Source organism: Sinocyclocheilus grahami, unplaced genomic scaffold (assembly GCF_001515645.1).
Source record: "Sinocyclocheilus grahami isolate Dianchi unplaced genomic scaffold, SAMN03320097.WGS_v1.1 scaffold462.1, whole genome shotgun sequence".
NCBI classification, from domain to species: domain Eukaryota; kingdom Metazoa; phylum Chordata; class Actinopteri; order Cypriniformes; family Cyprinidae; genus Sinocyclocheilus; species Sinocyclocheilus grahami.
Genome location: NW_015505641.1, coordinates 2,380,412 through 2,397,534, shown reverse-complemented (window position 1 = coordinate 2,397,534; position 17,123 = coordinate 2,380,412). Strand labels below are relative to the sequence as shown.

Below are 17,123 nucleotides of genomic sequence, written 5' to 3'. Positions count from 1 at the left end.
ATCTGGTTAACATGAGGGTGAGTAAATTATGTGAGAATTCATTTTTGGGTATGCCTTAATGTGCAGTCTCTGACAAACATATTTAGATGTTTACATATTTAATGTTACATTAATACTAATTGTAATAGCATCTGATTTTATTTTTTCTAACTGCTTAGATTTCAAATGGTGGAACTCCAGACATTCCTTCAGCAGGGATGGTGTCGGGCCAGGACAGCATAGGATATCCTTACTCTAACAGCTCGATTTTAAGTAAGTTGTAAAGGTGATCTGTTCAGTGATTTGTCAGTGTTGCTTTTGAAACGGTTCACAATACCGTCTCTGATCTGCAGGTGATCATTCACACATCGGTATCGGTGACATCATGGATGAGCCGGGCTCCAGCAGTGATGAGGCTGCCATGGCGATCATCATGAGCCTGCTGGAGGCGGACGCAGGTCTGGGAGGTCCCGTAGACTTCAGTGACCTGCCCTGGCCACTGTGAGAGTCCTGAAGGAGACTGTCACAGATCATGTGTACAATCCATCTCAACCGCGTTCAAACCAGCTATGACCCTGACAATCTTTTTGGTGTCATTGCATTTGTTTTTGTCATGGTGCCTCAGGTAACTCCACCCACAGCAAAATCGTATTGGTCCACAACCTCATTCCACAGCTGTATGTTCAAATGTGCCAAATGTAGACTGTAAAAAAAGATGGATGACACATCTCCACTTTGTTCTGCTGTAGAAAAGTGACGGCAAAAAATCCCATTATGGCCACTGTCATCTTGCAGAAATGACATCATTCTGAGACCGATTTTGCACAGTAGTGATTCGTTTGGAGCCCGTGTTTGCAAAGTACTGATCGTGAGGTGGAGCTGCGGTATCAAAGTTCCTCGCAAATTCCCGTAGGCCCAATCGCAAGCTCACACTCCCGTTTTTAACGAACCATCAAATAATGAACTAAAAGCAAGCTAAATAGAAAAATGAACACACACAAAACTACCTGAAATGATGGAAACCATCTTGGGGAAAAGTTTATTTTAAGTGTAATTCGATTTTTATTTTTTTAGTTTGGCTTAAGTCCCATTCGTTTACATCGGCTTCACTTTTCAGGACGTGTGCGGCACACGGTGTCAAATAGGTGATACTGTCATTATTTCACTTTCATTGAGGACAAAAATTGGTTTATAGCACCTGGTTGGGACACAATCTTCTTGCAACACACCATTATCAGTGCTGGTACGGTATCTAAGGATATTGTTTCAGTCTACAGAATGGAGCACTTAATGCCAAACAACTAAATGCCACAAATCCTGTTGGGCTTACAGATGTTTTTTTTTTTATATCCACCTCTTTTTTTTTTTTTTTTTTTTGTATTTCTGCATATTTGCTTACTAATCCAATTTTGGTGATCCATGTGAATTGTAGCCTCAGGCCACAAACAATGAATTGATTTAGACATTATATTCTCTGCAAGTATAAAATGTGCATATTTTTTTTCGTTGAGATCTGCTTTTAAACTGAATACCAAGTATTCCTAAACTTGATTGCTATGTAAAATGGCTCTAGCTTATTGTATTGCAATGTATATTGTTTCTCAAATCCTCTGCATCTATTCTGTAACTGGAACTATTTTTATCCCATGTGTTACACGATCATAACAGTTTCTATTATAATCTTTCCCATCAGCGAAACACCAAAAGCAACCAAAAATTAAACTTCATGTCAAACGCTGTACATTATATTATATATCTTTATTAATACAATGATTTTCAAGCACTTGAACAGACAGATCTTGAGCAGATAAATTAATGTCGATCCCAAAAAAAACACGGCATTTGTTCACCAGGCAAATGGACCTCCTGAGGAGACACATGAGCTTTGAGGAGATCAAGAGGAGAGCTTTCCAAAAGAACCCAACCCAAATGCATCAAATGAAAAGAACATCAAAATGATAATAATTAAACTCATTGCAGTAATATAGTAAAATGGAAAAGACCAATAGTAATAATAGTTATAATCATATAATACGCCCAATTACAAAATAAGTGAGGTTGCAAACTTCATTTCAAACAAACAAAAATACATTTCCTTTGGTCAAGTAAAAAAAAAAAAAGAGAACAGCGAAGACAGAACACGAGAGCACTGCCCATGCCAGTATCCCAAGTCCATGATGTTGTTTTTTCTTTTTAAATACAGTAACTATACAGTTGAGGCTCTAAGGCTGTGGAGGAGGTACAGAAGGCAATCTGGTTATAGTGTCACTCTGGTTCATGCTGCAGCATGCTGTGAAGGGGCGTCTGCTCTCAGACGGCAGGCGAGGGGGCGTCGGGGTCAGGCTCGTTGCTGTAGTTGTGGCCGGGGGGAGGGTGGTTGGGAAGAATGTCCAGTTCATCCACTTGTGGTTCAGGATTCATCACCACCAGCTGATCCTGGGGAATGTCTGCCGCAGCCGCTGCCAGGTTCGTGATGGACTTGCTCTTCACACACTGGAAGTCCACGTGTCGACTCTTGCCTTCCTCCTTCTCCCAGGACATGCGGATGAAGGGTCTTTGGACGTAGTTGTAGATGACTTCAGGCCTACCGCCGGGGCGCTTTTTCACTTTCTCTTTGTATGTTGGATAACCTACAGATGCAGATTTGATACTCAAAAAGTTGTGATCTTCTGATGTGGGTCATGACCATCATGGAAGAGTTCATTAAAATTAAAAATCTGTCATTATATTTACCCTCATGCTAAATCTTGCCCTTCTTTGTAGCTTTCAAATCAAATATGGCACCTTTCGACTAGAGGAAGACTGATATATCAGCCAATATTTGGCCATTATGTCTAGACCCAGTTCTAATGACTCTGCTTTGTCAATGAGTATCAGACACGGTTTTCACATTTGTAGTGAATTTTGAATAAATGTTGTGTAAAATAATTTCACATTTCATTTTAGCAAATTTGTGTGCATCTCATTGGCTTTCATTGCATTTCGGGCATCAGGCATCCTGCTTTGTAGATATCAATATCGCATCAGATTTGAAGACAATAACAAACATCTTTGGTTCTCAGATTTGTCGTGAGCAAATGTCAAGCCTGATATCTGCTGCCATATTTGATTCATTGCTACTTCAGAGAATTACAAGTTTTGGGTGAACTATGCCTTTGAATTATTAAAATGAGATTGCATATTTGAATAAATTCATATAATGTTGTAAAAACAGCATGCAAAACAAAGGATTCTTACCTTCGATACCCAGTCTAATTTTCTTAAGTCCTCGCTCTTTTAAAACAGATTTGGCTACATCACGGTTTTCAATGTACTTGAAGAAACGATAAAGTTTTGTACTGTATATGACTAAAAAGGGGAAAAATATATTTGTTTTAATATATTTGCTTTAGCCACAGACAAAAGCACTAGTGATGCACTGAAATTTCAGCAACCAAAAGTATTCCGCTGAAATGGCATGTTAGACAACAACAGGTAAAAATGTCAGCTGTGTGGACACTAGAAATACAGTAGGTTGACAATATCAATTTCTATCAATCTTAATTTTGATGAACCAATACGGATTCTTAAATCCCAAGATCCATAATTTAGTCCATGCTTTTTTTATCAATTAATTAATTGATTTTTTTGTTTGTTTGTTTTTTTCAGTTTGGGTAAAATATTTTGGGTGTGCAAACACTTCTAAAATATTTTTAAGATGTTACAGAAAGGTGTGTGTGATTACTTTGTGAATACTCCTCTCCCATCTGAGGTGGGTACTCCTCATCCCAGTCCACCACATCATCGTCTGTGAGCACTACGATGTGACACTCCCTCTCTCCGCTCTGAGCGCTTGCCACCATCAGAGGAAGCACCATCTCCTCCAGATAGAACTCAAACTGCCGCCGAGCGCCGTCATTGGACAGTTCATGCATCAGGGCACCTGAAGAGACAAACCGGGTCAATAAACAAAAACCTGAGGAAAACCAAAGCAGGCAAATCTGGCATTTTGTGAAATATGAGGCAGAAAACAATGTTAAAATCCTACAGTTGTCAGATCACAGTACTGACATGGACACTGACAGAAGATTAAAGGAATAGTTAATCCAAAAATGAGAAATCGTCCTCTATCCTCTAATATGCCTTAATGATGGTCTTGTTTCTCACAAACACAAAGCTTCACACTTCACATGAAATTTAATTGATGGACTGGAGCGGTGTGGATTATTGTGATGCTTTTATCAGCTGTTTGGACTCTGACGGCACCCATTCACTGCAGAGGATCCATTTGTGAGGCAGTGATGTAAAGCTACATTTCTCCAAATCGGTTTCAATGAAGAAACAAACTCATCTACATCTTGGATGTATGGAAGTTCTAAGCGGCCATGCAATATTTTTTTTTCTTCTCGTTTTCTTCTCGAAAGTTGTTTTCTCGTTATAACGACAGTTTTTTTTTTTTTTTTTTTTACAATGATTGTTTGATCTACTGTTGTTATAGTAACGAACTTGACTTTGACACGCATCTGATGGACAGATAAACCATGCGCTCTTACTGTAGCCTAGGTCGTGGATATTTCAGCAAATTTTGCTTCGCCTAGTAATAACGTCTACAATACAAAAATAAAGGCTGATCAATCACGGTTGATATTTCCAGAGATAGTACGCTAAACATTTTGTTTGTGTAATTAGCATGTTTAAATGGTCAAAGCAACACCGCAAACACAGGCGGAGCGCCTTCAGGATGCAGAACTATTCTAAAATCTTTTAGAGCTGCTTGGATTCAACTCACTTTCAATTTTCCTTTTATTTGAAAGAAAATTATATTGTGTGTGTGGTTTCCACAAAGAAATGTAGAAAGCACAAAAGATTACAACACTGTAGAACATCACTGAATTAAATTAGCCTATACACTTTACATATAAATCACATTTCTTATCAATATACATTTAATGATTAACAATAAAGATTAATAATAAGAAAAAGAGGCACATTACAAATAGCCTACGTCGTTGAAGCCTGTCCTACTGTAGATAAACAGAACATCCCCGCTTATTAACCATTCAGGTCAATAGTGCCACCTGTTGGCGCAGTTTTGTAACTTAGAGAACAACTTTTTTTATGTCGAGATCACGAGAAAATTAAGTCGTTATAACGAGAAAACAACTCTCGTTATGTCGATATAACGAGAAAATTAAGTCGTTATAACGAGAAAACAACTCTCGTTATGTCGATATAACGAGAAAATAAGTCGTTATAACGAGAAAACAAGAAGGGGAGAAAAAATAATGGCCGCTTAGAACTTCCGTATGGATTGTCATGTGTAGTATATTGGAGTATATTGTCATGACATTTTTATTTTCGGGTGAACAATTCCATTAACATGAATCTCGTGTATCAGGAAGGCCATTTCAGGAATTACTCACTCAGGTCTCGGCACTTGATAGTACTGTAGTCAAAAGAGATGCACAGATAGTCGCACGCTTCCCTCAGCTCAGGAATGGAGATTCCATCAGGACAGCGGATTATCCCAGATTTATAGTAATCCTGCCAGTTAGAGACAGAACAGACAACACAAAAGATGCCATTACAGAAGCTACACCACTTAAAAACACATGGATGTAGGCCAGATTCAGCTAACTGGAGAAGTGCTAATGATTTTATTCAAAACATTTTAGACTTAACACCACAATTTAATTAAATTACAATTAAATGATCAATAATCACTCACTCAAGGTTCAATTTTATAACCTCTAATAATTTAATAACAATTCAATACAACTTTTAGCAAATATCATAATGAATATCCAATTTTCATACTAATTTTCACTGTAAATTATTATGCTGTGATGCCCAAGTTCACTTGCAGCATTTAAAATTTGTTTTCAGATGTTTTTTGTTTTATTTAGACCACTCAAAAATAAAGCATAAAACTTCAATATCAGCCATTTATCAGTTACTGTCCATTACATGAAAATTATTTTCAGCTTATCAGTATCAGACATCATTTTAATGCCAGAAATGTATGCAGTAGGCCATATGTCCATGACACGTCAGAGCCAAATAGCTCACAAAGGTGATGCAGATTCAAATCCCATTCCTCATCCCCTCTTCCACAAAAAACGTAATTATTGTATTGCATTCAAATTGATCCTGCAAATAGCATGCTTCTCTGTTCAAGCTCTCACACTCAACACATTCTCTCTCTGGATTACTAGTCAGTGCCATTGTTTGAATGCACTCATCTGATTTTATCGATTGTCTACAGCAGCATAATAAACACTGTCCTGAGACACATAACAGACACTGCAGTGAAAGATCATTACAGCAGGATATACAGCAAAGCTAATGACAGGCTTAAGCTGCGCTTAACATCATTATTTAAAAGCTGTTGCTGGAAGCTCATTATGAGATGTTCTCAAGCCGAAGCAGCCCACAGTGAAAGCTAGTGACTAAACCACAGACCTGTCTTAAACACTAATATACCCCTGCAAACTATTAGACTTTATCAGTGCACTGTCTCCAAATAAACAAGTTTAAAATGTTGCCATTTGTTGTCAAACACATGAGTCCATTTGGGATATCCTTGAAAAAAATGTTACGGTTTCTGAAATCAAAGCTAAGGATTTGTGATAGACTGGAGCTTCTTAAGTGGGTCGCACATGGGACAAGAAGCACCACGGGTAGAACAAGGCACAGGTATCATATATAAAATTAATAATTCTGTATATGCATTTTGTCTGCCGAGTCTGAGTCTGGTGTGTGCCTCGCTTTAAAGGGGCCATGAACTAAGACATATAAGAGGTCATTGTACTATAACAACATCCTATAAGTTTCAGAACTCAAAACTTTCTCATTAGTCTAAAAACAGCTTATATTGAAGCCAATCTGCCAAAACGACAGGTTGTGGAATGTGCCACTTTATTACGTAATAGTGTGGCTAAACACCACCCCCACAAAAGATGATCAACGCCTGCCTGCGTCTACAGCACTGTCTGTTTAGCCCCGCCCACCGATTCGCACATGTAGTGTAAATAACAAGAGAGGCGAACGCAGGTCTACACAGAAATCAAACGATAAGGATGGCTCAGAAGACGAGAAGAAAACAGTCTTTGCATTGCATTCCTTCTGATCCCAATATATTAGGAAAGAGTGGATGAACTTTATTTTTAATGTCCAGATCCAGACGGTCAGTAAGAACTTCATTCTCTGTTCAATTCATTTTACTGCAGTTCCGTTTACAAACAAGGCACACTTCGACAAAAGTTTGAAACTAAAAGACGATGCTGTGCTGAATAGATATGATCTGACAGTAATGCCACACCACACAAGTGTGAGTAACTGTTTTTATTACGTGATCACTATTGCTTTATCTGTTATTACAGATTGTTTGATATGAACAGAGTATTTATGCATTTTTAACCTGTCCATCTATGAAAAACTGCAATCATACCAATGTTAGCCAATCACATCAGTGGGCGTTTACTTCCGAGTCTACAAACCACAAACACCTTTTCAAACAGTGTGTTCTAATGAGGGGGGTCAAAACAGGACAGAAAATAGCCTATTCTAAATTATGTTTTTTGATGTAAAAATCTTGGTAACATTATAAGTGGAACTCTGAGAACAGTACAAAATTGTAAAAAAGGTTGTTCATGACCCCTTTAATGTGTGTGTGTGCAGTGAGACAGTAAAGGCGAGATGTCTAGTGACAATGACCTACCAGAATGGCCCTAAACACAGTAGAGCTGATGCCCTCTGCCACCTCATACTCTCCTTTCTCATTGGGCCGGGTGAAATTGTGTTCCCGTCCAGATCCAAACATTCTACAGAAAAATACAGAAATGTTTTTCAGAAACAACAATGGGAAAATGTATTAAAATAGATTACAGAAGGCTGAGATAAGTTAATGGGTTAGCTCTGTCATCATCTACTCTTCCTCATGTCATTTTTTTTCTTGATTCTTGAGTGATGATAAAATGTCTTAAATTCAGTTTGGTCAAATTTAAGGTAATAAAGCCTTAAATGGTGTAACAAAAGGCACCAATATCATTTTGAGAGGTCTTAAAGGGATAATGCACCCATAAATGTAAATTACGTCATCAATTTCTCATTCTCATGTCATTCGAAACCCATAAGACTTTCTGTCCCTCCACTAAATGTCCAAGTAACCAAAACGTAAAGGGATAGTTCACCCAAAATGAAAATTCTGTCATTAATTACTCACTCTCATGTTGTTCCAAACCTGTTAAGACCTTCGCTCATCTTCGGAACACAATTTAAGATAGTTTTGATGAAATCCGAGAGCTTTCTGACCCTGCATAGACATCAAGGGAACTACCACTTAAGTTTTGGTTTCTTGGACTTATATGGAGGGACAGAAATCAAGTTTCATTAAAACATATCTCAATTGGTGTTTTGAAGATTAATCAAAGTCATATGGGTTTGGAACAACATGAGCATGAGTAAATGATGACCAAATTTTGTTTTTGAGAGATCTACCCCTTTAAATTTGAGGATGGAGAAACAGGAATTATGATACGGCCCAATGTGAAACTGCATGCAGCAACAATTTAATTACAAAAATGTAAAAATACAATATTGATCAACCTAATTCGTATGTATTAGGGCCTTTCGCACCGCTTTAGTTCCAGAACTAAATGTACAGTACAAAAGTACTGGGACGATTTTGCGCAAACTATTTCCCAGTACCATTTAAAGGGTTGCATTCACACCGACAGTGTGTACTAGAAAGTGACGTAAGCCGGTCGACAGCGACGTCATTTGTGCGCGGCGTTCAACAACGGAAACAAAGAAGAACAACGTTAACAACAGGAGGATGGATGACGCTGTGATCGGAGCTGTTTGTTTGTTGTGTCCCGCGGGTTTCACAATAATGGACATGGAATGTCTACGTATAAATAAAGCGATTGAAAGAACGGAAAGGAGGACTAAGAATCTCCAACAACAACTGGCAGTGCTACATTTGCTACAAGTGCCTGCACTTCAGCATCTGTCCATCTATCGCTGTTCTCCATACTTGCTAAATAAGTTGACACAATGTTTTAAATCATTGGGTGAGGGCGTTTTCGTATGCGTTTGGCCAATCAATGTCTACTTGCGTCACGGGTAGTACCAGTTGTGCTGGTTAGACCCTGCTCCGGAGTAGGAGCTAATTTGGTTCTCGAAAAAGGCAGTCCGGTACTAAAATCGCACCCAGTTCCGGCGGTGCGAAAACGCCAAAAAGTGGGTAGTTCCACAATTAGTTCTGGTACTATGAAAAGGTTCCCGCGGTGCGAAAGGCCCTATTGACACATGTAGAATATAAATTGATTTCAATACATATTGAAATATGTATTGTTGAAATATGTTTAAAAATGTCTTAAGTGTTTTAAACGTGCAGTTTTATTTGGAGACTACAGGTTCGTTCTGAATGAGCAAACGCTATTCATTTTATTTGTGCAGGTCTTAATAAAAAGTCTTAAAATTGATTTTAAAACCTTGAGTAAGGTGTCTTATATGCATTCAGATCACATTTCAAAATGTTTTTCTGGGAAACCTCCAGGCAGATTAGCATTAGCGCTACAAATGTGGTCACAAATATTTTCAATAGCCTCTGAATATGTTTTGAGTGATTAGATCACAAAATTATTTGTACCCCATTTGTATTTTTCTGTTTTTTTTTCCGGATCAGACAAAACAATGTTACATGACATGAAGTTGATTAGACACCTTCAAGACAGAACTCTTTGACAGATGATTGGTCTGCTTCTAACCTGCCCAGCATGGTGTTGGGCTGTGCTGTGAAAATCGAGGGGTCCACCACGAAGCGAGTGTTGTCCACAATAAGCGTCACCTTCTCTGATGTGCGGACGCCGCGGGCTCCATCTTTGACATTCTCGTAGACGAAGACCATCTCACCGGGGCCCATGCTCTTGTATGTGCCCTCTGAGCTGGACAAACTACTGTTGCGGCTGCTGGCCACCCCACTGCTGCTGCTGCTGCTGGGAGAGATCCTCTGAGGCCTGGGGCTGCTGGGCCGCGATGAGCCGCCTTCACGATCTGGACACATGACACATATACGACATGATGACAAACCATGGGACTTAAATGAAGAGCCACATCGGACCTAAACGACAAAAAAATGTTTTCTCACCACTGTTGTGTTGGCGTGTGGGTGAGGTCAAGTTGCGAATACAGGGTGTGAGCTGGCCTTCGCCACGCTCGTGTGAGGAGTCCCGAGAGCGGTCACTGGAGCGACGTCGATCTCTGGATCGGTCACAGCCTCCACTGGCACCATGCATGTTCATTTTCACCTGGACAGTCTAATACATCTGGCCACTGCAGGAAGCAAAAAAGAGAGAGAAACCTTAAAAACACCTCTGAAGACAAGACGCAGCGTCATAATTCAGCCTCTCGAGAGAAACAGACTCCCAGTGTAATTTAAGGTGAAATGGCTTCCACAACACCTCAGAGAGCTAATGTCATGATTGTTCACATCTCTGCGTAGAAAAACTGAGACCAGAGTTATTATAGTTAACTAAAACCATAAAAACAGCATTTTCGTTACTTGAAAAAAAAATAGACATTAACTTAAATTACATATGAAAGAAACATTTATCATTTTAGTTTTAGTTTAACTTGATGCACTAAAATAAATACAATTTAAATAATCAATTATAAGTAATAATTAAATAATTAAAAACTAAGACATTTTTAAAATAACAAGAACTAATAAAATATTGACAAAAACACAAAAACAAAAGTTTATTAAACAAACTTATAACTTTAACTCAAATAAAAATTTTAACAAAATATAAATATAAAAACTAATTTAAAATATTAATAAAAACTATAATAGTATCTCATTTATCCTAAAGTAACTCTGACTGAGACAAGACACTTTTTTCTAGGGATGCACCGAAATGAAAATTCTGGGCCGAAACCGAAAATTCTGGATACACACACACACACACACACACATACATACATACATACATACACACAAAGTTCTACACTACAAACTGTCAAATGTAAAGTTTGGTTTAACTTAAAATGACAGAAATGTATGATTAATGTATAAATGTACTTCTCAAAGTAATAATAATAATAATAATACAATTTAATAAAATATTTTTAAGGAATATCACACAATCAAAATAGTTTTTCATTCATGTTTTCATTTCAGTAAACTGCTGCTGCCTTGCTCAGGGAGAGAAAGCTGATTTATGGTTACGGTTTTATTTTTTTTTATTTTTTTTTTTTCGTTATCATAGTATTAGTTTGTAAATTTGTAATAAATCATAAAACACACAATCCAGAAAATTGTTAACATTTTCATCACTAACTTTGTGGAAGTTTTATGAATTCAAATGATTAGACAAGATTTTTGATTATTAAATACTAATTAAACCATTAAAACAGAATGCAGAAAAACTCAAATGGAGAAAATAGAATTTGTGTAAAAAAATTAAAATAAAACAGAACTGGGAGAAGAACCCATTTCATATAGGGCCTAAAAATAATAATACCTTACTAACTGCCAGAACTTTTTACATGAGACAGTTCAGAACAAAAAGGATTGCTACTGTAGGCCTATATTGTAACCATAAATACCACCCTTTGTCACATACAAACAACTAGTATGTAAGTGTGCTGTAAAACAAGCACATAATTACTGAAGTGGTAAATAAATAAACTTTCCAAAGACACCCTTTAGCATAATTCACAACACCACATTTATGATTATTGTTTATGCCAGACGCTCAAGCAGAAATGTAGCAGATTTACAAAGTAAATTAAGGCAGCAGATGAGAGCGAGCGCACGGGTGTGAGAGAGGATGTGTTTGAACGACTTCTGTTCCAGCTGATCAGGAAGTGCCTGGGGTAAATTCAACTGTGTAACACACAGGAGAAACGGGGCCTGGGCCCGGATGCTTGTGACACTACTGACTCATTGTGTGCATACACACCAGTAGAACATAAATGAACAAAGTAGAACTATTGTACTACCATGGTTCTGGGTAGTCCATTGTTGAAGTAATCATACAGTAGTACCATGGTAAATATCAAAATACCATTATTTTATTACTATTTGATAAAAAAAATGACCATTTGATATATCACTGTACCATGGTAAAGATACTTTGAAAGCCAAATTATGTGTTAAACATATTTAGGCCCAATCCCAATTCTATTTTATACCCCTTCCCCTTCCCTCCGCCTACCCCTTCCCCTTGTCTCTTGAAACAGAGTGTCAAGGGGTAGCGGTGAAAATATTCCCCTAAGAATTGGGACACCACTACTATGCAATGCTATACTATGCTTAATTTCAACATTTACTAATGCATTATTAAAATCAACAGTTCTGCTTGTTAACAGTTAATGCACTCTGAATTAACATGAACTAACAGTGAACAACTGCATTCTCATTAACTAACATTAAGAAAGATTAATAAATATTGTAATAAATATATAGTTCATGACAGTTAATACATTAACTAACATTAACTAATGGAACCTTACTGTAAAGTGTTACCTTAATATTAAATATATTATTTTTATTCACTTCTATGTAACAGACTCAGACATAAGTTGTTTTTTTTTTTGGACTAATTATCCAAATAATGTATTGTCCTACAAAGCTATTATCATCAGATCATGTGAGCAGAGCTTAGCGTCACTGAAGGTAGTATCATTTTACCAGCGTTGACCAGTACAGCTGTACTACAGCTGCAGCATGTTACAGCACAGTAGCGCTACTGCAAACAGGAACAAGTTTGCATAAATATTTTTGAACTTCATAGAGCCACTATATAGGGGGCCAAATCATCTCTCATTTGAATTCAGTTGTCATGAAATGTCTTAAACTGGAATAGACGGCAGATGCTGAAAACACCATGACCATCAAGCGTGTATAACTATATGAAGACATGAACTTCATCTCCAGAGCTACTTACTTCACCAGCATTTCACCATTTCATTGGATTAAATTTTTTTTTTAATAAATATATATATATATATATATATATATATATATATACACACACACACACACACACACACACACACACACACCTATATATCGGAGATCGTGCAGCTCACACATCAAGGAGAAAAGACACTTGTCAACGCTGCCCCACGACTTTTATTAATAACAGTTTAAAAACTGAATCGCAACGAGAGAATAAAAATCGCTGTTTTTGAAGTAAACTCACTCTCAACTTTCATCTCTCTCGGCAATATTTGAGAAAAGGGTTTAGCGCTTTCTAATTATTGGGGGTACTAGCCCCCCTCAATGTCTACGGTGGTTATCGCCCTGATCAGACATTAAAATATGTTGTGGAACTATCGTGCAGTCTGTAATGATATGACGTTAGTTAGCAAATATTAACGATTTTTTGCAAACATTTCTTTGAGTAACATGACCGTAAATATGAACTCACGGTTGAATGTAACATAAAACAAATGATTACTTTTCGTAAAAATCTTTATTAATGCCAAAAATGCTTACATTTATGTCTTTTTGTTCGCTCGGGCAGCCATGTTGCCCCTGAAGCCGGTTTACACTGAGATAATTCATACCCCTTTGTTTGAAGTGTGGTCCCGAAAAATCTTCGTTTGAAGGGCTGTCTGGCCCTTCCCCTTCCCCCTACCCCTCCGACCAAAAGAGAATCGAGACACCCCTACCCCTTCACATGAACGCGCGAAATGGAGGGGTAGGAGAAAGGGGAAGGGCTAAGGGGTAGAATTGGGATTGGGCCTTAATCCTAAAACTTACTGGACAACCATTAAGATGGGATATGAATCCGACATTTGTGTAGAGCACCACTCCCTCTGCCCAGTGTTTTTTTTTTTGGAAAGCTCAGGAAGTCAGGAAATTCCAAAGATAGTTGTCCATTTAAACCAGTCCCTTAAAATAAAACAACAAATACAGAGAGACAGAGACTACCCCTTTCTTCCTCACCCATGCACTGCGCAAATAACATAGCTGAGGACTTCTGATAAACCCTTGGCTAGTTTGTCATTCCTACATATTGTGCCAAGCACCATATATTCTACTCTAGATAACAGAAGAGTCAGTGTAGTAAATAAAAACACTGTTGCTGCACAAAATTATAAATCAAAGGTCTTATAAAGTCTCTAAAACCACAAACAGTTAATCTTTGAAACCTGTTGGTTAAGTGACTCAAGGTGATAAACCAGTAGCTTTAGTAAACACTTATAAGGAAGTGAATTGCTACATTTAACATCCTGTGCAGTGTGTGAGTAATCTGCAGTGTTTACACACTTCTCACAATGCATGTGATGCTGGTTGTGCCTCAAACGTACAATCAGACCATTCACTCGGATTCCTTCCTCAAAACCTGATATAATGTCATTAATTAACAACCAGTGTACTGCTTTTACACAGCAATCGCTTTTTACATTACGTTTCTTTGCTAACAAACATTTGGGCATTCAAATTACATTTTTGGACACTTAAGTCACAATTAAACATTTCTAAACGTTATATACCATGTTTAAGTATTTAATATTTACATAATTTTCAGGTGTGGCTTAATCCTCTGATGCGTGTGGTGGAATTTGATCAACAAAAAGGCATTTTTGAACCATTCAGGATGTAATGTTACAACCAAACCACCATGACATGACTTGCATTTGACCCATTCCCATAATTTTACATAGCTGTTCTCTTTATGACATTTGAACAAATTCAGCATTTCTGATGCAAGCGCCCCAAAAATATTGAACAACAATATATTATATTGCGAACACAACATTTAGTGAAAAGAGAATGGGAACTTGTTGTATTCCTTACTGTAGAAGGTTAGTAATTTTAACAGGAAAAAGTATACACAATAGTTAAAACATGTTGTTTAGTCGACGTTACCACATAACCTAAAATGATCCTACATTTTAAAAGACAACTTATGTAGGCCTAATGTTTTATGTGTAGTTTATTCGGTAACACTTTACTTGAAGGGGTGTGCATAAGACTGACATGACACCTTCATAATCATATGAAGGAGGTTTTATGCATGTTTATGACAACTGTCATTAAGTGTCATTCGCTCAGTTATGTCATTTTTAATGCAAAGACGACATTATTTGACCTAACCCTACCCCTAACCATAGCCCATAACAAAGACATCTCAAACAATGTCATCTTTGCATTAAAAATGACATAACTGAGCGAATGACACTTAATGACAGTTGTCATAAACATGCATAAAAAACCTTCATATTCATGACATGTGTCATGTCAGTCTTATGCACACCCCTTCAAGTAAAGTGTAACCGTTTATTCTAAAACTGTATTATTTATGTACTGTAAAGTTCTGGTAACAACACCTACCATATTTAGATATGTATATGTATATAATACACACATACACACACACACACACACACACACACACACACAATAAAATAATTACAGCGTTGTTTTGAAGAAAAAATAAACATTGTTTTTCCTATGAAAAACTATTAATTCATGCATCAGAGGGTTAAGTACATATAATTTTAAGGCCAGAGGAAGATATATGTAAATAGCCAGATTTCATAACATTATTTATTTTAAATGGTTTTTAAAAATCTTGAGATCTGATCCAAAAACCCCAGGACTGACATCCGTCTCGCGGATGGTGTGTCATCCTGCCAGAGTCGATACATGACAATAAAGACAGAACGAAAGCAAAAAGCGTTATTTGTCATGCTTCACTCGTTAATTAAACAGGGATTTGTAATTAAATGTGTGATTATGTGCCTCGTGTGTTGTTAGGCAGCGGACTCATCTTCACACACAAAACCTCAGCGGACGTTACAGAACTATTACGTTAGCTAGCCACCGAAGCTAACCAACAAAACAACAACAGACGTCTGGTTTATGAATTAAACAAATTCTTACCTTTTTACAGCGTCGTGAGCATAGTTTGTAAAATAGCTAATTACTGGTGTTCTCTCGTGAGGTAAGCAGAAAAGAATAACCATCAAAATTTGAAGAGGACCATCAGGTTTTCTGAAAAGGCGATTTTGTCTCCACCAACGGCTGACAGGAAACGCGACTTCACTAAAGTATCGCGAGAACTGCGTCATGTGGTCAATGGGCTTTATAAAATTGAGCAAATTACAGAAAGAAAGAAAGAAAGAAAGTGTTGATGGTAGGTCGATTTGCTGTGTATGTAATATAAAGGACAGTTAAAAACATCCAGTTGGTCCACATTTTATTGCAATTGTTGGATGTCTAAAAAAGTACAAATATTTATTGAAAGTACATTTAAAGAGTCAGTACGGTGCTACAACGAAACAAAAACAGTGAAAACAGAGAGGCCTACAAGCAGTATTGGGGAAAGTTACTTTTAAAAGTAATGCATTACAATATTGCGTTACTCCGTAAAAAAAGTAACTAATTACGTTACTTAGTTACTTTTTATGAAAAGTAATGCGTTACATTACTTTTTAAATCGGGACAGGGCTTGCTTGTTTGTTTTTAAAATAAAAAAGTTCTATTTTTGGCAAATATAAAAGCCTTTTCACACCAAAAGTGAAATGAATAAGCCTCAGGCTGAAGGGAAAGTAAATGTACGTCCGTACTGTAGAATGCAGAAGAAGAAATTTCAACACACTTCAGCAATAAAAAAAGACACTCAAATGTTCGTCTAGAGTAATTTGTGCTTATTAGTACGGTTGAACTGGATCATCGAAGGTCAGAAGCAAAGACATTGGTTAAAAAAAAAAAAAAAAAAGTAACTTGCGTTACTTATTTGAAAAAGTAACTCAGATATTCTCTTGTAAATTAAAAAGTAATGCGTTACTTTACTAGTTACTTGAAAAAAGTAATCTGATTACGTACCTCGCGTTACTTGTAATGTGTTACCCCCAACACTGCCTACAAGGACATTGTCCTTTGTATGTCCTCGAGTGTCTGAGCATTATAAATAGCTTACAACTAACAAATATCTACAAATAAGAACAATTATTTACAAATAAATAAAAATACTATGTGAAAATAAATAAAAAATACCTTAGTGAAGCAGTGCACTTTCTTTCTCCAAGTACAATAGTACATTTTAAATTACACTTACTGTGTGCACTGATGTTACTGAGAAATCACTTTTCATTATTTAGAGTTCATTCGCTTTTCAAAAACATCAGTTTCGACAATG

At 37.0% G+C, this 17,123-nt stretch overlaps 2 protein-coding genes across 3 annotated transcripts in view; one reads left to right on the top strand and one right to left on the bottom strand.

Annotated features, from left to right (window-relative positions):
• Positions 1–2,099, top strand: part of LOC107552974 (aryl hydrocarbon receptor nuclear translocator-like protein 1) — a 37,434-nt gene extending 35,335 nt beyond the window's left edge. The window contains exons 20-21 of the mRNA XM_016235036.1: positions 159–252; positions 333–2,099. Coding sequence (XP_016090522.1) covers positions 159–252; positions 333–484 — 246 coding nt within the window. The 3' untranslated portion in view covers positions 485–2,099. The remainder of the gene's footprint in view (positions 1–158; positions 253–332) is intronic.
• Positions 1,337–16,028, bottom strand: btbd10b (BTB (POZ) domain containing 10b). Of its 2 annotated transcripts, none has more exons than XM_016235093.1 (8): positions 15,866–16,028; positions 10,112–10,298; positions 9,732–10,017; positions 7,679–7,781; positions 5,382–5,502; positions 3,704–3,901; positions 3,217–3,327; positions 1,337–2,609 (listed from the first exon to the last, which is right to left on the bottom strand). In XM_016235093.1, the coding sequence occupies exons 2-8, from the start codon at positions 10,263–10,265 to the stop codon at positions 2,290–2,292; spliced, it is 1,293 nt and encodes a 430-aa protein (XP_016090579.1). In that variant the 5' UTR covers positions 10,266–10,298; positions 15,866–16,028; the 3' UTR covers positions 1,337–2,289. The 2 variants fall into 2 exon arrangements, with proteins under 2 accessions (XP_016090579.1, XP_016090578.1); XM_016235092.1 differs by having other exon boundaries at positions 10,112–10,296; positions 15,910–16,028.
• Positions 16,029–17,123: the final 1,095 nt, after the last annotated feature.